Below are 21,020 nucleotides of genomic sequence, written 5' to 3'. Positions count from 1 at the left end.
GGTCACAGGTTATCCAGGAGCCCGACGGTACCAGAACGGATTGCTTAGGCCGCCGAGATACCAGCCTGCAAATTCAACCTTGGAAGTCGGCTATGGGAACAGATCTGCCAGCTTCGGCCGGGCCAGAGTCCCAGAGCCCCGGCAACAAGCGGAAAATTTGATTCACCGATCGGCGTGGAAATCCCAATGAGGTCAAGATCATCAGCCTCTCCCAGCCTAGGCGTCACATTTGGGGGGAGGGGGGGTGACTTCCAGGGGGCATTTCAAGACCTGTATTTCATAGATTTTCACCCCTAACTTAGCATAATGTAGATTCTCTCTACAAGATCTGAGCAGAGGGAGTATGATTCCTGGCTGTAAAGGGGGAAAGCAATTCCCTGGGAAGAGGGAATGAGATGACTGGGGAGAGGGAGCGTTCTTGCTCGGAAGAGGGAATGTGGTCCCTGGGAGGAGGGAAAGAGAGCTTTGTGGAGAGGGTTTGAGAAAGATGGGAAGAGGGATTGTGAATCCCATGGTCAGGAATGGGGATGTGATTCCCTGAGGCCCGGGAGCTGAATTTAACGGCTGCTCTGTAAGCGAGTTTTAGTCGGGTAGGTATATGAGCTGCTGATAAAAATCACCAGAGTCACCAACCCAGCTGTTGGGTTTTGATGAATGGTGTCTGCTGATGGACCAGCTAGCGTGCATTGTTATTGCCTTGTGTAAACGCCACCATCAGGTCCAAGGGCGCAGTTGAGAAAGCCAGGCCGTTAATGGCGACCACTCTGCTGGTCATTATTGCCACGTGTTGACTCGAAGAAAGATGCTTATTTCAGGTGCTTCTCGATCCAGTCTTTGAAAGGGGTCACGTTGGTATAGACGGTGAAAAGTTCTGGGCTGCAACCTTTCTCATACCCCCAGCTGACCAACCCCACCAGATACCAGGTCAAGGCTTTGCCCACCTTGTCCACTGTTGGGAATGTGGCCACACCTCCCGTCTCCAGCGGGCAAATGTTTGAGAAGCCCCTCTGATCGTGCCGGCCACAGAACATGTTCTCGGTGATGCTGACGGAGATGCCGTGCTCCTCGTACTGCTGCTCGCATTGGACCGCGTCGCCAGTTTCGATGGTGCCAACCCGGAGGGTATCGTTGGCACGGACCATCTCACTGGGCTCGCTCTGCATTGTCCAACCAGTGACGTAGCCTTGAGTGCTGATGCTGGGCAGGTCCTTCACGTCTGGAAGACACACTGGCAGCACATGGTCGGTGAATTTCGCCTTGTCCATCAGTTTAATGATGGCAATGTCGGAATCTAGCAGGACCGGGTCGTAGGAGGGATGCACGATGACTCCGGAGATCTGGAAGAATTAAATCAGAATCTTGGAAAAGCTGTTCATTTATTGCTTTAGACACAAAATACTGGAAATAACTCAGCGGGACAGGCAGCATCGCTGCAGAGAAGGAATGGGTGATGTTGCGGGTCAAGACCCTTCTTCAGACTTTCATTTGTTGCTTTGTTTTGTGGGTCACTTAATGGCTTTCAGTAGGGGGCTGGAACTGATGAACTTGTGGTTCTCGAGTCAGAATCAGCACCATTAGCACGGCTCCTGCTTCATCACTGAACCACTGAGTACGCTGAGGGCAGGTGTTGCTTTGTCCACCCCCAGTCTGTGTTCCTACACTGTCATAAGGAAGGCCAGATATGGCACAGATTTTCATAAACTCTGGGAACCACAGTTGCCCCACAGCTCCAAGGATCCTGATTTGATTCTATCTCCCTCTTAAGATCATTTACTTTCACCCATCACTCTGAACGCCTTGTGGCTCTGCTCCAACACTCATTTCCATAGCACTAATTAGATATGACACAATTGAGGAATTAGAGAACAGTATTTGTATTGCACAAGCTAATCTGGTTATAACGTGATTTCAAATGTGAACTGCACAACTATTTAGAAGTTATTTAGATAATTGACAAGCAGAAAATAATCTGTGGCGGGGTGAGAAACAGTCGAGGGAAAAAAACTGTTTCCATGTAACTTCCCCACAGTAACCACATATCATTGTCTCCTAAGAACGCAGCTGCTAGTTTCACCATAGGATGGGCATCAAAATGTACACACAATTGCACTTCTTGATACTTGTTTAATGATAATATACTAAACAATGTAACATATAGTCTTTAGTATTTTAGCTTGCAATAATCAAAATGAACATACATATTAAAAGGTCTTTATGTTTAAAAATCCTGTTGTTGTGAGTCTGAAATTTTCTAACCCCAACCATCTTTTCCCCATTGAAGCAATAGTTTTCATAACACAATTCTCTATAATGCACCATTTCTTCAGGAACTTAACTTTCATGTTATACGTAACTGGATACATTTCTATGGATGATCCACATCCATGCATCAGCTAGCAGTTTAGTTAATTCTTAGGGGAATAATTCAGTGCTATTTGTACAGAATCTCATGCAGTAGCATTGAGAGCGATACTGTACAGCTAGTAAAGCCGCTGCCTCAACGTCCCAGTGAGCAGGGTTCAGTCCTGACCTTGAGGGCTATTGCGTGTAGTATACACATTCTCCACAGAGTACCTAGGCTTCCTCTGGGTGCTCCAGTTAGCCCCTCACATCCCAAAGACATGCAGGTTGGTAGGTTAATTGGCCGTTGTAAATGGCCACTAGTGTGTGTCTGAATGACAGAATTTGAAGGAAGCTGATGGGAATGTGGGGAGAATTAGTGTAAGATCAGTATTAACGGGTGCTTGATGGTTGTATATTGTATGACCCTATGGCCTTGTTCTAATAATCCATATCCAGAGAACAACATTGTTCCTTTAACAATGGGGGAAATGGTCCTCAAGTGGGAACAATGGGCAATGTGCCTTATTTGTCAGTAAATATTCCACTGAGTCGTGTGGGAGGTTTCACCACACCTGGGCTTCAGCCAGTGACAGTGTTGCCCCAAGAAATAACAAATAAAGCACAATATCCATTGTTCCCACTTCAGGATCATTTCACCTATTGTTAAAAGAGCCAGCAGACCGTCTAGTCTGAAGAAGGGTCCCGACCCTTTTTTATTTTCTCTCTTGTTTATTATATTGTTCACCGTGTACTATTTTTACAAATTCTGTTGTGCTGCTACATAAGGATTTTATTGTTCTATCTGGGACATATGACAATAAAACACTCTTGACCCGAAATGCCACCCATTATTCTTTCCCTCCAGAGATCCTGCCTGTCCCGCTGAATTACTCCAGCTTTTTGTGTCTATCTTCGATTTAAACTATGTTCTATGTTCTAGCGACTTTGAGTCCTTGAAAAGCGCTATACAAATAAAATGTATTATTATTATTATGTTAAACCAGCATCTGCAGTTCCTTCGGACACAGACTGTCTTGTTCTCTGGATGAAGAATACTGCAACAAGGCCACAGAGCTTCCCCCACCTCCTCTCCCCACCCCACATGGTAAACGGCACTCACCTGCAGGCGCTGTCGGCTATCTTCCTGTCGCGACTCATCATAGAAGTACTTGCCCAGGACCACCATCAGGTCAGCCGTGTTGATCAGCGTTGCCTTGCCCAGCTCTGTCACACAGTGGGCAGCCACCAGGACACTGCGCGCATTCACCACGGCCCCGCTGCACGCCAGGAACCAGGCCTGCCCTCGGACAATCTCGTTGTTGGTCGGTGACACCTTCTGGTAGAGCGCGGCTTGCCAGGGCCACCTCATCGAGGGCAGGTTCTGCTGGCTGAAGTTGCCCAGCTTTCCACAAACTGCGAAGCAAGAGAGAAACAAGAAGACCAACGTTACTCATTCGAGTCACCTAATCACCGCAACCAGGCCTATCATTGGGCAAGCAACATATATGGAGAGCATAATCATTCTCTATTGTTTGGGAGCCACCTAATGAAAGAGAAACATACAAACTTTGTACTAACCTACTACACATTATTGTTAGTTGGATATTTAGGTTTTTGAGTTTAGAAATGCAGTATGGAAACACAGAGTTTGTGCCGACCAATGATCACCCCATGCATTAGCACTATCCTACAAACTGGGTATAATTGACAATTTTACAGAAACAAATTAAACCTACAAACCTGAATGTCTTTGGAGTGTGGGAGGAAACTAGAGCACCCAGAGAAAACCCACACAGTCAATGGGAGAACATACAAACGTACAAAGTCCATACAGGCACCACCCATAGTCAGGATTGAACCATGGTCTCTGGCGCTGTAAGACAGCAACTCTACCGCTGCACTACTGTGCCCCCAGCTGAGACTCAATAACTCCATTCATAATTAGTGCAACCATGACATTCGTAACATTAATCTCCACTTGATGAATTTTTACATTTTACTAGTAAAGTTTTATTTGATCTGATGAAAAGTGCTTCACTTTATTTCTTGACATGTATGAACTTTGAGGAAAACACACCTGTGTGTTCAACAATAAGCAGCTGAAGAAACTGCATGCATACTTCAAAAATGAACAAATATCTTAGTAATGTGCATAACAGCATATAAAAGGTTTAGGTGCAGTGCATCTGTGAGTTATGTAGTACCCACAGAACTACAAAGTTTGAAAATTGCAACCCATTTGTAGCAAGTTGACATATTTATCACAGGATGGTATAAAATCACCATCTTTCTTGAACACATTGAATGGTTTGGCCGCCACTGCCTGATTGTCCACTACTGTCTGTGGAAGACATTTCTCCTTATCTCAGTCTAAATTACCCTATTTATATCCTCAGGCTGGGATCCCTAGTTTTGACCTTCTCACCATCAGGAACATCCTTCCTTAATCCATCTAGATTTAAAATTAGGTTAAAAATAAAGGTTTTTTTAAACACCCTTCTCATTTTGTACCACCACAGAGATGAGAACTTAGATCAAATATCTGTCTTCTATCAGGCACTACACTTACTGGGAATGCATGATGGTGATCGGCCACTCCATTTTCCCGTTTTAAGACAGGTTCTTTTCCTGCTCCCAAGACGCCTGTAGAAGGGAGAGATGCACTCGTACTCCAGCTGAGTGTGAGGGTGATAGAATCCCGCTGGTAGATCCCCAGAACGCTGCACTGGGGCTTTAGTGGGTGAGATCTGGGACTCCTTCTTGTCTAGAATAGTGGCCAGTAGCCTGTGCAGTGGTGTCCTCCTGTTGGAGAAAGCAAAGAATGGTCACATCCACAACAAGTCCATCGTTCCCTGAAAGAGGCATGAAACACAAGGAGATTAAAGAAGGAATGTGGTATACTTGTAGAAATACAAAAACAATAGATGCTGGTTAACACAAAACAACTGAAGTGCTGGATGCATGTGTTATGAGGTATTACCTACAAAGAGAGGTTGAGCAGACTTCAGTCTGAAGAAGGATCCCGATCTGAAACATCACCTATTCATGTTTTCCAGAGATGCTGCCTGACCCGCTGAGTTACTCCAGCACTTTGTGTCCTTTTTTTAACTTGGTATACTTGACTTCATTGGTCAGGACATTGAGTATACTTGTCAGGAAGTCATGATGCAGCTTCATTGTAATTTTTGGCCACATTTGGAGTACTGCATGCAGTTCTGGCTGTCCCAATACAGGAAGGATGTGGAGGCTTTGGAAAGGGGGCAGAAGAGGTAGACCAGAATGATGTCTGGATTAGGGGGTGTTAGCTACAAGGATTATCAGCCATGATCATATTGAATGGTGGTGCAGGCTCGAAGGGCCGAATGGCCTACTCCTGCACCTATTTTCTATGTTTCTAAGGAGAGGTTGGACAAACTTGGATTGTTTTATCTGGAATGCCAGAGGTTACATGGAGGACTGATAGAAAAATATATAAAATTACTAGACTAAGTGGGACCCGTTGGGTCCCAGCATCACACAGGAGGGCTGGTCATCCAACGCAATATTCCACCTCTCCACCAATTCTAATATTGGTGGCCAGTTGGGGGGTGGGGGGGCTTTCTGGAGCGCTAGTATGGGTGTTGTGGGCTGAAGGGGCTGGTTTCCAGAGGGCTAGTATGCAAATTGTGCGCCAAATGGATTCTTGGGCTGGCGTCTCAGTCAATCAAGCCTGTTGTGCTGGCAACTCACTCACTCACGGCTGGTGGGCTGGTAGTTGACTCACGGCTAATCCTTGAAATTCTATTTCAAGCAGGGTATAAGGCCACCAAATTCAAGTGCAGTTTCTTACCACTTCTAGCAGGGTGCAAGGCCACCAAATTCAAGTGCAGTTTCATACCATTTGAAGTAGGGTGCAAAGCCACTAAAGACAGCGAGTTGTGACCTCTCCCTCCTCCATCTTGCATCCACACCCACATTTCCGGGTTTTTTAACCCCACCCCCCCCCCCCCCCCCCCACCGGAAAAGGTGTGGCTTTCATCGAGTGATTAACAGGAGAGAGATTCTCAACATTTTTTTTTAAACTAATAACACTTTTATTTTTCATTGATGGGAAGAATTCTCTGCACCTGCTCAGCGGAGGGGGACTGAGTAAGATGGCCAAAAATCATAGCCGTAAGTGGTAGCGTTTTATCTAAAATCAATATACAGTGCAAACAGGAAGTAAGTGCATTTACAGTAGTGCCTTTTAACTTCAAGCCAAAGCACCCAAGCCACCATTTGCAGTAAGTAGTGCATTTCAACTTCATGCTACCATTTGTAGTAAGTGGTGCCTTTCAACTTCAAGCCAAAGCACCCACGCCACCATTTGCAGTAAGTAGTGGCTTTCAACTTCAAACCATTGCATGCAAGCCACCATTTGCAGTGAGTAGTGCCTTTCAACTTCAAACCACACCCAAGCCACACCCAAGCCACCATTAGCAGTAAGAGGTGCCTTTCAACTTCAAGCCAAAGCACCCACGCCACCATTTGCAGTAAGTAGTGCCTTTCAACTTCAAGCCAATGCTCCCAAGCCACCATTTGCAGTAAGTAATGCCTTTCAACTTCAAGCCAAAGCACCCAAGCCACCATTTGCAGTAAGTAATGCCTTTTCTACTTCAAGCCAAAGCTCCCAAGCCACCATTTGCAGTAAGTAGTGCCTTTCAACCTCATGCCACCATTTGCAGTAAGTGGTGTCTTTCAACTTCAAGCCACACCCAAGCCATCATTTGCAGTAAGTAGTGCCTTTCAACTTCGAAGCTCCCAAGCCGCCATTTGCAGTTAGTGCCTTTCAACTTCAAGCCACACCCAAGCCACACCCAAGCCATCATTTGCAGGAAGTAGTGCCTTTCAACTTTAAAGCTCCCAAGCCGCCATTTGCAGCAAGTAGTGCCTTTCAACTTCATGCTACCATTAGCAGTAAATAGTGCCTTTCAACTTCAGGCCAAAGCTCCCAAGTCACCACTTGCAGTAAGTAGTGCCTTTCAACTTCATGCCACCATTTGCAGTGCCTTTCAACTTAAAGCCAAACACCCAAGCCACCATTTGCAGTAAGTAGTACCTTTCAACTTCAAGCCACAATTTGCAATAAGTAGTGCCTTTCAACTTCAAGCCATTGCACCCAAGCCACCATCTGCAGTAATTAGTGCCTTTCAACTTCAAGCCACACCCAAGCCACCATTTGCAGTAAGTAGTGCCTTTCAACTTCAAGCCAAAGCAACCAAGCCACCATTTGCAGTAAGTAGTGCCTTTCAACTTCAAGCCAAAGCAACCAATCCACCATTTGCAGTAATAGTGCCTTTCAACTTCAAGCCAAAGCTCCCAAGCCACCATTTTCAGTAAGTAGTGCCTTTCAACTTCATGCCACCATTTGCAGTAAGTAGTGCCTTTCAATTCAAGACACACCCAAGCCAAGCCAAGCCAACCGGGGGGGCTTTCTGGAGCGCTAGTATGAATCATTTTAGAACCAATAGACATTTTTTTTGCAAGCTTTAGAACCAATAGGCATTTTTTGCAAGCTTTAGAACCAATAGTCATTTTTTTGCAAGCTTTAGAACCAATAGACATTTTTTTGCAAGCTTTAGAAACATAGAAACATAGAAAATAGGTGCAGGAGTAGGCCATTCGGCCCTTCGAGCCTGCACCGCCATTCAATATGATCATGGCTGATCATCCAACTCAGTATCCTGTACTTGCCTTCTCTCCATACCCCCTGATCCCTTTAGCCACAAGGGCCACATTTAACTCCCTCTTAAATATAGCCAATGAACTGGCTTCAACTACCTTCTGCGGGAGAGAATTCCAGAGATTCACCACTCTCTGTGTGAAAAAAGTTTTCCTCATCTCGGTCCTAAAAGATTTCCCCTTTATCCTTGTGACCCCTTGTTCTGGACTTCCCCAACATCAGGAACAATCTTCCTGCATCTAGCCTGTCCAACCCCTTAAGTTTCTATAAGATCCCCCCTCAATCTTCTAAATTCTAGCGAGTACAAACCGAGTCTATCCAGTCTTTCTTCATATGAAAGTCCTGACATCCCAGGAATCAGTCTGGTGAACCTTCTCTGTACTCCCTCTATGGCAAGAATGTCTTTCCTCAGATTAGGAGACCAAAACTGTACGCAATACTCCAGGTGTGGTCTCACCAAGACCCTGTACAACTGTACGACATTTTAGAACCAATAGACATTTTTTGCAAGCTTTAGAACCAATAGAGACACTTTTTGCAAGCTTTAGAACCAATAGACACATTCTGGAAGCATTTTAGAATCACTAAGGGCACTTACACTTGAGTAGACATGTGTTCAGTGTTATTCACAGCTCAGAGAAACATGACCCTCTGCCTTCCTCCATCTTGAAGCGTGAGTGAGGCACACCACTTCCTGGTGTTATAGTCCCTCCCCCCTGCCACCAGCGGGAGCAGCAGAGAGAATGGGGAATTTTGTAAAAACATTAATATCTCTGTCATTTTTAATCGACGGGAAAACTTTTCGGCACACATGCGGCGGAGGGGGGCTCTGAGCAAGGTGGCCAAAAATGACGGCCGTAGGTGGCGGCATTCTCTCGGAAATCGCAGCACAGATGGCCAAAACCGGTCAAGAACAGACTTTTAGTAATACAGATGAGAGGCATAGATAGGGTGGACAGTCAGAACCTTCTTGCCAGAGTGGAAATATTAAATACTAGAGGACATACCTTCAATGTAAGAGGGGCAAAGTTTAAAGGAGGTGTGCGGGGAAAGATTAAAATGGGTTCTGAGGGGCAACTTTTTCACACTGAACAGTGGGTATATTTAACGAGCTGCTGGAGGAAGTGGTAGAACTGGGTACAATTACATGCATAGTCAAGGGTTAGAGGGATATGGGCCAAATGCAGGCAAATGGGATTCATGTAAGATAGGCATCTTGGTTGGCATGAATGAGCTGGGCTAAAGGGCCTGTTTCCATTCTGTACAACTCAGTGACTCTGTGATTCTCAACCCTAAAGGCTAAACAAAGGAACCAGTCAAAAGGTGAAGATCATCATAAAACTAAAGCATGCAAAATAATTCAAAAAGTGAACGTCCTGATGATGGAAGTTATCCAAAGAAAAGCAAAAGGTGCAGTGGATTCAACAGAAAAGGAACCTCAAAACAATTGTGTAAGCGATAAAAAGGGTTCCTAGTCATAATACGGTACCCTCAAAATCAGATAACAATGACATTATGAATAGCAATGAGGGAATTGGGCTAATATTGGTGAACTGTCTTAATATTAACTTTAAAGAAAACCAGTATGAAATCTGTAATGGAAACACAGGCAAAAAATGTTAATGGCACTGCAGAATGACATTTACCAGAACTGGAGGTAGACAAAAATGCTGGAGAAGCTCAGTGGGTGAGGCAGCATTTATGGAGCGAAGGAATAGGTGACGTTTTGGGTCGAGACCCTTCTTCAGACTGATCCTGTCTTCGGAGAGTAGAGGACTTCTTCAACCGGACGATCTTATCCGTATGTTTTGGAGTTTAATAGTTAGGAATATTGCTGATCTCATAGCTATAACGTTTCAAAGCTCAGGAACTATTCCTATAGGTTGAAAAGTGATGGATGTCATTCTGCATTTAGGAAAGGTGAGAGGGGGAATTCAGTGACCGAGAGAATTGTGGCTTAACATCTGCTTTCATCAAATCGCTGGAGCCTACAATTAAGGAAAGAGTGACTGTACACATGATTACTTCCAGATGAACTGGGAAAACCAGTATGCACTAGTAAATCATCAGTAAAGGTCATGCCTGATGAACAAACGAATGTTGCGAAAGGCAGCTCTGTGTTAGAACATGAGACTTGGAACTTAACAACACAGAGACAGTTGCTTCAGCCCACCATGTCTATGCTCACCATGATGCCAATCTCAATTAATCCTATTTGCCTGCACATGGTCTGTATCTCTCTATTCCCTCCATGTTCACGTGTCCCTTAATATGCCCCTTAATAGTTTATTTTAGAGATACAGCGTGGAACCAGGCCCTTCGGCCCAACGAGTCCGTACCAACAAGCGATCCCCGCATACTGACACTATCCTACACACACTAGGAACAATTTACATTTATACCAAGTCAATTAACCTACAAACCTGTACATCATGGGAGTGTGGGAGGAAATTGGATCTTCCCGGAGAAAACCCATGCAGATCATGGGGAGAATGTACAAACTCTGTACAGACAGCGCCCGAAGTCAGGATTGAACCCGGGTCTTTGGCGCTGTAAGGCAACAACTCTACCGCTGCGCCACCGTGCCGCCCAAATAGTTGACACTGTATCTGCTGCCTCCACCTCCCCTGGCAGCATGCTCCAGGCACATAGGTTTCTCTGTGTTAAAAAAAAAGGTGTGTTCTCAATCTCCTTTAAATTTCCTCCCTCTCACCTTCAACCGACATCCTCCAGAATTTGACATTTTCACCCCAGGAAAACGAATATCTCTGCCTCTCCATAATCTTATATATTTCATAATCTTATATACTTCTCTAAGGTTGTCCTGATATTCCAGAGAAAACAATCCAAGTTTGTCCAATCTCCCCTTAGAAAATGATATGAGTAGAATTGGGCGATTTGGCCCATCAAGTCTACTCTGCCATTCAATCATGGCAGATCTATCTCTCCCTCCTAACCTCATTCTCTTGCCTTCTCCCCAGAACCTCTGACAACTGTACTAATCAAGAATCTATCTATCTCTGCCTTAAAAATATCAATTGACTTGGCCTCCACAGCCTTCTGTAGTGAATAGGCTGTGAGCCGAGCATCAAATATGTGTCTAGAAATCAACTCTCATGATCCATGTCTCGGAACTACATGAAATTTTGTATAGGTTTAGATTAAATATAATTGAGAAGGAAGTCATAACTCGTCAGTGCCAAAAGTCGCACATTAATTGATTAAACTAATTAGAAAATGAGATTAAAAAAGTAAGCGTCTTCTAGTGGTCAGTGCCCATATCACACCATGGGGTGCCTATTTCCGTGTTGCAGTCTATTTAAACCATATATTATTATACCATCTATATATATAGTGAATATGACTGTAATCATATATAATTATGTTATATTATATAAAAATAATATGAATATAATTGTGAGTGTGTTTGTTGAATGAGACTGCCGCAGCGGTCCAGCTCCTAAACCAGCCTAATTAACGGGTAAGGGCAGTTCTTCTGGGTTCCCCCGTTTACCGAACCTCACTGACCGCCAGTGTGCAGAGTGGGGGTCACAGCCATAGTGGGACTGGGACAGTGCCAGGCAAGGGGAAAGCGAAGTCATCTTCCACTGAGAGAAAAATGCCTAACCCTAACCCTAACCCACCCCCCGTCCAGAGCTGGAGCAGCTTTGGGACCGGCTGTAGGCTCCGTACGTGTGGCAGCTCAGCAAGTCCACCTCGGCCAGCATGCCCTTCTGGATCATCATTGTGGTGGGGAGCAGTACTGCCCTGCACGCCGCCCGGGCCGCCTTCAGCACCCCCCAGCCGACAGCCCAACCGACCTTTCGCAGCACTCACCGGCCTACCGACAGCCCGAGCGACCCCCTTCGCAGCATCCACCGGCCTACCGACACTGGCCTACGGACTTGAACGCCAAGATCCTTCTGTGCATCAATGTTCCTAAGAGTCCTGGCATTTACTCTTTACTTCCCTCTTGCATTTGAACTCCCAAAACACATCTCGCACTTGTCCAAATTACATTTAATCTGCCATTATCTGCCATAATCATGACATGATATGACGTCCTGGTGGCGGCGCGGCTCTGGCTGCAGCGGCTCTCCGGCAGTCCTGTTTGTTTTGTGTTTTTTGGGTTGTTTATTTTCGATTTGGTTAGTCTAGTTTTGGTTTTTAGTTTCTGTTTTGGGGGGGGGGGTTGAAACGGGGCTTGCTGTCTCTCCCTGCGGGGGAATGCGACTTTTATGTTGTATTCCCCTTCTCTGCCTCCGTCTGCGCTGAGGCCTAATGGCGGAGCTGGCGACCTCGAGGCTCAGGAGGCAGAGCCCACCAGGACTTGCCATGAGCTCGCTCCCGTGAGGACGGCCCGGCTCGGGGCTGGAACAGGGCTTCCGTGAGGGGCTGTGACGCTCCCGTGAGGACGGCCGGCCCGAGGAAGGAACGGTGCTCCCGTCGGAGTGGCCGAGCTCGGGGAGGTACGGCGTTCCCAGCCCGAGGGAGGAGCGGCGCCCAGTCGGGGTGGCCCAGCCCGAGGGAGTAGCGGTGCCCGGTCGGGGCGGCCCAGCCCGAGGGAGAAGCGGTGCCCGGTCGGGGCGGCCCAGCCCGAGGGAGGAGCGGTGCCCGGTCGGGGCGGCCCAGCCAGAGGGAGGAGCGGTGCCCGGTCGCGGCGGCCCAGCCCGAGGGAGGAGCGGCGCCCGGTCGGGGCGGCCCAGCCCGAGGGAGGAGCGGCGCCCGGTCGGGGCGGCCCAGCCCGAGGGAGGAGCGGCGCCCGGTCGGGGCGGCCCAGCCCGAGGGAGGAGAGGTGCCCAGTCGGGGCGGCCCAGCCCGAGGGAGGAGCGGCGCCCGGTCGGGGCGGCCCAGCCCGAGGGAGGAGCGGCGCCCAGTCATGGCGGCCCAGCCCGAGGGAGGAGCGGCGCCCAGTCGGGGCAGCCCAGCCCGAGGGAGGAGCGGTACCCGGTCGGGGCGGCCCAGCCCGAGGCTGAGACGGTAACGGCACTCACGTGAGGGCGATCCGGCTCGGGGCTGGAACGGTGCTCCGGTGGCTTGGACGGTGTTCTGGCGGCGGTGGCCTGAGTCCGGGGTTCAGCCGCGGGCCAGCGGCTGCGTCAGCAGGACTGGTGGGCGGCAGCTTCGACCACCCCGGGCCGCGGTGTTTGAGCCGCGGGACAGTTGTAACATCGCCCGGAGGGTATCGCCTCAGCGCAGAGGGAGAAGAGGAGGGAAGAGACTGGAGACCTAAGACTTTTGCCTCCATCACAGTGAGGAGATGTTGGGTGGACTCACTGTGGTGGATGTTAATATGTGTTTATTGTTGTTTTTTATTGTATTGTATTGTATTGTATGTATGACTGCTTCAATTTCGTTCAGACTTCGGTCTGAATGACAGTAAAGGCTGTCTAATCTAATCTAATCTAAATTTCTTTGCCCAAATCTCCAACTGTTCTATATCCTGCTGTATCCTTTTTGACAATCGTCTTCCCAATCCACAATTGGATGCCATTAATCAGACTGTTGCTGTTTAACAAAAGTATGCCATTTATCCGGACTTCCAGAAGCTATTCGAGAAAATGCCAAGTTGAAACTCATGGAAACTAACACCAATTTTGGATTTTTTTTAGGAAATAATTTCAGGTCGAGAGAGAAGAATATCTTGTTGCTAGCAGGTTGGTAGGATGTAATCAGAATACCTTTTAAGTCTCTCTCTGGTTGCCTCAACTATATCCTTGCTTAACTGAGAGGATAAAATGCCAAAAGTCCCCGAGTTACACCAGGGTTATGTTCCTGAGAAATGTCAATAACCCAAACAGTTTGCAGGTCAGAAATAAGGCCACAAATGTAGTTCTCACACGGCAGAAGATACCTGCTGCCTCACCGCAACCGGCAAATCCATTTGGCCGTTCTCCCAGACACTTACTCATGTCTATGGACTCCCATAAATTGTGTGTTCATAAGCTGCAGATGATGTAGCCAGCTTCTTGCAAAGACACAAAGGCTAAAGGCAGTTAATATGAGAGTACAGAATCACAATGAGGCAGTAATGGGTTAAACCAATGAGCAAAATCTTAATAGATTCTGAAAGGACTTGAAGGCTAATTGCATGGAGCACGTTTCCCTGGATATGCAGGCAAGAACCGTGGCCACAGTTTTAAAGGGCTGACATTCGGAGAATTGTTTGCACACAGGGAATGTTCTACCCCAGAGGACTGGGCCGGCTCTGCCAAAGTATTTACTTAAGCAAATATCGATAGACTGCTGGGTGTGATTGTAGTCACGGGATGTTGAGGCAATGCCAGAAAATTGTGCCGAGCGTGAGATCCACTATGATCTATGGCCGCAGGCGGCAGAAGCTACTGCAGGACCTGGGCCGCTGCCGTACCCCAGCCTGAACCAGGGAGCCCTCCTGCAGCGGGTACAGGCCTCGCCTTCTGTTTCTATGCATTTGATACTTAATCGGGGATTATACTTGGGTATCGCAATAATGTTACTGATCTGTCTGCAAAAGAACTTGGTAAATAGGTACTTAAAATGCCATGATCAGCTGCGTAAACAATCCAAATGATAGGAGGACCGTGTTTTATCCAGAGAAATTGAATTCATAGGGATGGAGCCTACTCTTGCTCCTGTGTCACACTGTCTGTGTATACCTGCAGCCAAACAAAACCATTTCAAATGCACTTGCATTTTCAATCATTGTGCAAAAATGCTCTGAAGTGTTTTGAAGGAGCATCACTGAACAATACAACGCTACTGAAGGTAAACTTGATCAATCAGATCAGTCTTTAGGAACATCTTAAAAGATTGAAGTTCAGGGAAGAAACTCCTGACCTTTGCAGGGAAAGGCACAAATGTCAAACAGAAAGGGACGACCAAGAGGCCAGGAGTGAAAATACATGGAGTGAAAATACAAAGGGTAAATTTACAACTGACTGTTGCATAAGTGGCTATCTGTGTCAACCTTCGAGAACTGGAGTAATGGGTGAATGGGACATGAGCTGTAAGGTTTTGGGTGAAGAATGGCTGAGGTCAGCTGAACGTGTGATTGAGCAGAAGGTGAATGTGATCTGGGCCGGCCTGTATCTGTGAATGCACCCAAGGACATTACACTGCAACCTGACGGCATGAATCAGGCATCTCACCTGGTCTGAGGCTGTGTTGACAGAACTTTCTGTCTCACCAAGTTAGGGATTTTGGGTCTCTTGCAAGCTGAAACAGAAAGAAATACATGGTCAGCCGAAGCAGCAGAATTGCCAGTCGAGCCACTGCTTCACTGTGCCAGAGGCCTGGGTTCAAGCCTGACTTCGGTCTCGGCAGAGTTTGCACATTCTCCCTGTGACCTCGTGGGCTTTCTCTGGCTGCTCTGGTTTCCTCCCACATCCCAAAGGGCTGGTACGCTAATTAGTCATTGTAAATCGTACCAAGTGTAGGGGTGAGTGGTGGAGTTTGGGGAGAATTGATGGGAATGGGATTTGTGTGTAAACGAGTGATTGATGGCCTACACCGCCTCGATTGGCTGAAGGGCCTGTTTCTATGTTGTTTGAATTTACGACTCTCTGAGGGGCTGAACCTCAGAGTAAAATTTCCCCCTCAAAGACTCATCGAGCTGTACTGAAGCAGGCCCTTCGGCCCACCAGATCCAAGCCCCAACCTTTTTGCTTATCAACACTAATACATTTTCCACTCTAGGTCCGTATCCTTCCATGACTTCCTTATTCAAGTGCCAATCTGAAGGCCTCTTTAAACATAGTGTTTGTATTTGATTTCCAACATCTCCTCTGGTCTGAAGAAATGTTCCGACCCAAAACGTTACCTATTGCTTTTCTCCAGAGATGCTTCCTGATCCGTTGAGTTACTCCCACATTTTGTATCTATCTCCTCTGGCAGTATGTTTCAGATATCTATCACTCTGTGTGAAAACCTTTCCTCTCAGATCCCTGCCAAAACTCCCTCCTCACTCTTGCTTTAGTTACCCTTCTCAAGGAGAAAAGATACTGGCTATCCAGCCTATCGGTGCCTTGCCTCTCATTATTTTATATTCCTTATCCTCATTTGCTACAGGAAAAATGAGCCCAGCCCATCCAATCGCTCCCCATTACTGAAGTCCTCCAATCTGGACTACATCTTTGTGAATTTCCACTGCAATCTCTCCAGCATGTTACAGCATGGCCAGAACTGAACACAATACCAAGTGTTGTTCTAACCAGTAAACTGTGCCAATGTGGTGTTCTTTTACCTGGGGCTCAGGAGGATAATTAATTGGGGAGATCATCATTTTGACATTGGCAGAAGCCTAAGACACGTGGGAAAAGAGGTCTATTTACCCATGTTTTGGGTTAATTTCATCCAAATCGTATGCTATCCATGATCCATCAATGACCAATTAGAACAATGAGTAAAGTTTGGTCCAAAGATCGTCCCCGCAACACAGACAACTTATATCAAAATTAAACGGCCCACATATCACTCCTGCTCCAGGCTTCCGGACCTTACTTTTAGTTCCCATTGTTCAGACATTTCACACAACAATGGGTTTGCAGCCTATGACACATCGCACCAGCCACATACATAAAGCGGGATGTGTTGTATTACCTTTGGTGCACCTTGGCCGTGTCTCTGTCCATTTCCCATCTTGTTGGCAAGTTATCTGTGGGCTGCCACTCAGAACAAACGAGTAATTGCAGGTAAACTGCATGATGGTACCCAAGGTGGCAGAGCCCTGGTCAATTTGCCCGCTTCCTGGGAGAATTCTCCGATGCCCATGCATTGGTACTCCAGGGTCACCACATAGCTTCCTCTCTGGAGCTGAATATGGATGAAACCACAGCAATGATTAGACACTGGTCACATTAATCAGGTAGGTTCAATGATAATAAACAAATCTATTTTTTTTAACAGATTAACACAAAGATTTTCCTCTTGTCAAATCTATGCACAGCAATCAGTTTCAAGTTGCTTCTTTGAGGCACAATGGCACAGCAGTAGAGTTGCTGCCTTTCAGCGCCAGAGACCGCAGTTTGATCCTGACAACGGGTGCTTGTATGTACGGAGTTTGTATGTTTTCCCCGTGACCTGCGTGGGTTTTCTCCGGGATCGCCGGTTTCCTCCCACACTCCAAAGAGGTACAGGTTTATATGTTAATTGGTTAGGTATAATTGTAAATTGGTCCTTGTGTGTGTAGGATAGTGTTAGTGTATGGGGATCGCTGGTCCGTGCAGACTTGGTGGGCCGAAGGGCCTGTTTCCATGTTGAATTTCTAATCTAAACTAACACAACTGAGTAATTGGTGTATTAATCCAGTGTCATAACTATCAGAGAACTGTAACAGCATGCCATCTATGCATGATAGATGCAGATCATCAGTGCAGCACATAGCCAGTCATATCCCAGAAACATGCGACAAGTGAATTTTTACCTTTGCTGGAGATACATCAAGGTTAGATAGTGTCAATAGATTCATGGAGTGATACTGCACAGGGACAGAGCCCTCAGTCTACCAAGTCTGCAGCAATCATCAAAAATTTAAGGGCCTGTCCCATTTGGGCCGTCATTTACGCGACAGGCCGGTAGTGACTGACCCGCGATGGTCGCGCGCGTCATCATGCGTCTGCACGGCCGTCTGGAGCGCGTGACGTCATTTTGAAGATGGACACAAAATGCTGGAGTAACTCAGCGGGACCGGCAGCAACTCTGGAGAGAAGGAATGGGTGATGTTTCGAGTTGAGACTCTTCTTCATTCTTCTCCAGAGATGCTGCCGGTCACGCTGAGTTAATCCAGCATTTTGTGTCTATCTCCAATCGTCTTGGCCCCGCTCTGGGAGTAGGAGTGGGGGCGGATCCGGATCCGCAACGGCCGTGAGCCCCAGGCCGAGCTCGGCGATCGTTTGCCTGCTTCAGCTGCTGATGGAGATGAGACGTTGCGCCACGCCAGGGTCTTGGGCCAGTCCCACTTTGGTCGTCAATTACGCGACGGGCCGGTGGCGCGCGAATATTTAGTGCAGGACGACCTCTACACTCCTCCACGCCACTCCATGCACCCGTCCCGCGCTACCTACATTTCCCACACACTACCCACGCGCTACCCACATGCTACCCACACGCTAGCAGGTCGTGTAAATAGCGCGCGAATGATGGCCGAGTGGGACAGGCCCTTTACCCTACCCTGCATTAATGCTAGTTTTATCCACTCCACAATCCCATCAACTTCTGTCAGGTCTATCATTCATCAGGGGCAATTTACAGCAACCAATTAACCAACCAAACCACATGCCTTTGCGATATGGGAGAAACTGCATCAATGTGGGGAAACCCATGCAATCACAGGGAGAACATGCAGACTCCACACAGACAGCTTTCAAGCTCAGGAATGAAAACAACAGATTCGAATGGATGGAAATCTAACAGGAATGTGGGCATCACTTGCTCAGCTTTCCTTTAACATCAATTGTATTGGACGATAAAAACATCCCAGGCTGGAATCTCTTCCTGAAGATCAAATATCCATTCTGAAGCTCTGGTGCCTGACAATTATTAAGTGAGTGGATCCAGTTGTTGAGCGATTTAATTTATTGACTTACAATTTCTGGTCATCTTTGACAATGTCAACATTCATAGCCCATCCCTCACTGCTCTTGAGAAGGTGATTGTTTCTCTTTCCCCCGACTCTAGTCTGAAGAAGACCCGAAATGTCTCCCATTTCTTCTCTCCAGAGATGCTGCCTGTCACGCTGAGTTACTCCAGCATTTTGTGTCTATTTTTGAAATTGAACCATCTTGTTAAATCAATTTCTGATAAAGATGCTTCCACTGTGCTGTTAGGGAGAGAGTTCTGGGATTTGTGACCATGAAAGACAAGAGGTATATTTCCAGGTTAGGACAGTGTGTGATCTTGAGGGGAACCTGCAGAAGGTGGTGTTCCCATGGGGAAACAAAGAGCTGCAGAAGCTGGTTAATATGCAAGATGCTGGAGAAACTCAGGCAGCATCTATGGAGAACATGGATAGGTAACGTTTCAGATCAAGAAGGGTTGGTCTGAAGAAGGTTCTTGACCCAAAATGTCATCTATGTTTTCCAGACCTGCTGAGTTCCTCCAGCATTTTGTGTCCTTTTGTGTTTCCATGTGCCTGCTACTCTTGCCCTTCTGATGATAGATCTTCAAGTTTGGGAGGTGCTGTTAAAGTAGCTGAGGCTATCACTGACAGTGCATTTGTAAATGATGCACAGTGCGCCTGTGTGGTGCTTTTTGTAAATGGTTCACACTGCAGATACTGTGCATTGGTGATGGAGGGAAGTGAATGTCTAGGGCGCTGGATGGGGTCCCAATCTACTAGGCAGCTATGTACAAAATGTTATCAGTCCTCCCGAGTACTTTACGGGTTACAATCATCCAGGCAAGTGGAGAATATTCCACCACACACCTTGTGCCTGGGACAAGGCGGAAATCCTTCAGCATCCACAGCTGACTGAGGAGTTCAAGCACAACCATGATATAGGATCAGAGAATTACTACAGCACAGAGAGAGGCCATTCGGCCCATTAATTCTGTGCCAGCTCCTCGCAGGTAAATCTCAGCGGTCCCACTTTCCCTGCTCCGTCCTTGTATCCCAGCAAATTATTTTCTCCTGGGTGCACAACATTTTGAATGCATCTTGATTCTAGTTCCACTCCACTCCAGGCAGTGAATTTGAGAGCATATAAGTACTCGATGAAATATAAAGTTCTTCACATTCTGCAAAATGGTAAATCTGTGCCTCGTAGTCTACAAACTATGCCATTGAAGGGAACAGCCGTTTATCACTAAACACATGAAAATTGAGTGCCCGTAATAGGACAACCCTCTCCCCATCCCAGAAAATAATTGCCTAGTGAATCTCGTCTGAACTGCATCTAATGCTATTGTGTTTTTATATGTGGTGTAAAATCATAGGCCACCACATGTCCACAATAGAAGTGCTGAGGGGGCTTCTAGCAACATTAAATACTGTATAAAGTCATTGCCCTCCTGTTAAAGCTGTGAGTGTGGCTAAATGTAGTTGTGGCATCATTACCTTTCTTGCAAGCAGGCTGCTTCTCTGACCACATCCCATCCTGTTGGCACCTCACCTGTGGGCTGCCGCTCAGAACAAAGGAATAATTGCAGGTGAACTGCATGACGGTGCCCACACTGGCATAGCCTTGGTGTAGGTGCCCGCTTCCCGGGAGAATTCTCCGATGCCCATGGAGTGGTGCTCCCAGAATGACACAAAGCTTCCTCTCTGCAATCAAAGATCAAAGCATCTTATAAAAGCAATGAAAATGGGGCAAAACGTTGCCTTTTGGAGACAGTCATACTGATCAGAAACAGGTCCTTCAGTCAGCCCTCAAGCACCCACTTACACTCATTCTACTCCGATCCCACTTTATTCTCCAAAACCCGCCAGATTCACCAATCACCCACACTAGGATCAATTCACAGCGGCCAATTAACGTACCAGCCCGCACATCTTTAGTACGCTGCGTATGTGAGTGGGAACACACTGGAGCTTCCAGGGAAAACCCAAAGGGTCATAGGGAGAACATGCAAACTCCACACTGACAGCACCGGAGGTTGGGATTGAACCCAGAATCATGCCGGACTTGATGAAAAGTGTGCAGACAAATAGAGGCTTTTTTAAAGACGAAAATGAAATAAATTTTGATTAAAATTAATGATGCCAATCAATCAATGTCAATTAAATGTATATTTAAATAAATGTGTCATTGTTTTTCATTTATGTTTTATTGCTGGTTATAGGTTTGATTGATTTATTTATTTCAACTATTCTTGAATTTAACGCAAGACCACTCTGCTATTTGAAGTCACGAGCTCTCAATGAAAACAGGAGGGGGTGAGAATCATTTCGGGTGCGGGTGTCGGGGGTTATGGGGAGAAGCCTGCAGAATGGGGTTAAGTGGGGAAGATAGATCATCCATGGTTGAATGGCACAGTAGACTTCATGTCCTAATTCTGC

At 46.7% G+C, this 21,020-nt stretch overlaps 1 protein-coding gene across 1 annotated transcript in view; it reads right to left on the bottom strand.

Moving 5' to 3' along the window:
• Window positions 1-273: 273 nt before the first annotated feature.
• pamr1 (peptidase domain containing associated with muscle regeneration 1) overlaps window positions 274-21,020 on the bottom strand; it is a 63,926-nt gene continuing 43,179 nt past the window's right edge. The window contains exons 9-14 of the mRNA XM_033039251.1: window positions 20,079-20,285; window positions 16,625-16,837; window positions 15,175-15,241; window positions 4,913-5,145; window positions 3,464-3,756; window positions 274-1,337 (exon numbers count right to left, since the gene is read on the bottom strand). Coding sequence (XP_032895142.1) covers window positions 807-1,337; window positions 3,464-3,756; window positions 4,913-5,145; window positions 15,175-15,241; window positions 16,625-16,837; window positions 20,079-20,285 — 1,544 coding nt within the window. The 3' untranslated portion in view covers window positions 274-806. The remainder of the gene's footprint in view (window positions 1,338-3,463; window positions 3,757-4,912; window positions 5,146-15,174; window positions 15,242-16,624; window positions 16,838-20,078; window positions 20,286-21,020) is intronic.

This window comes from Amblyraja radiata, chromosome 20 (assembly GCF_010909765.2).
Source record: "Amblyraja radiata isolate CabotCenter1 chromosome 20, sAmbRad1.1.pri, whole genome shotgun sequence".
In the NCBI taxonomy this organism is placed as follows: Eukaryota; Metazoa; Chordata; class Chondrichthyes; order Rajiformes; family Rajidae; genus Amblyraja; species Amblyraja radiata.
This window is presented reverse-complemented; position numbering and strand designations above follow the sequence as displayed.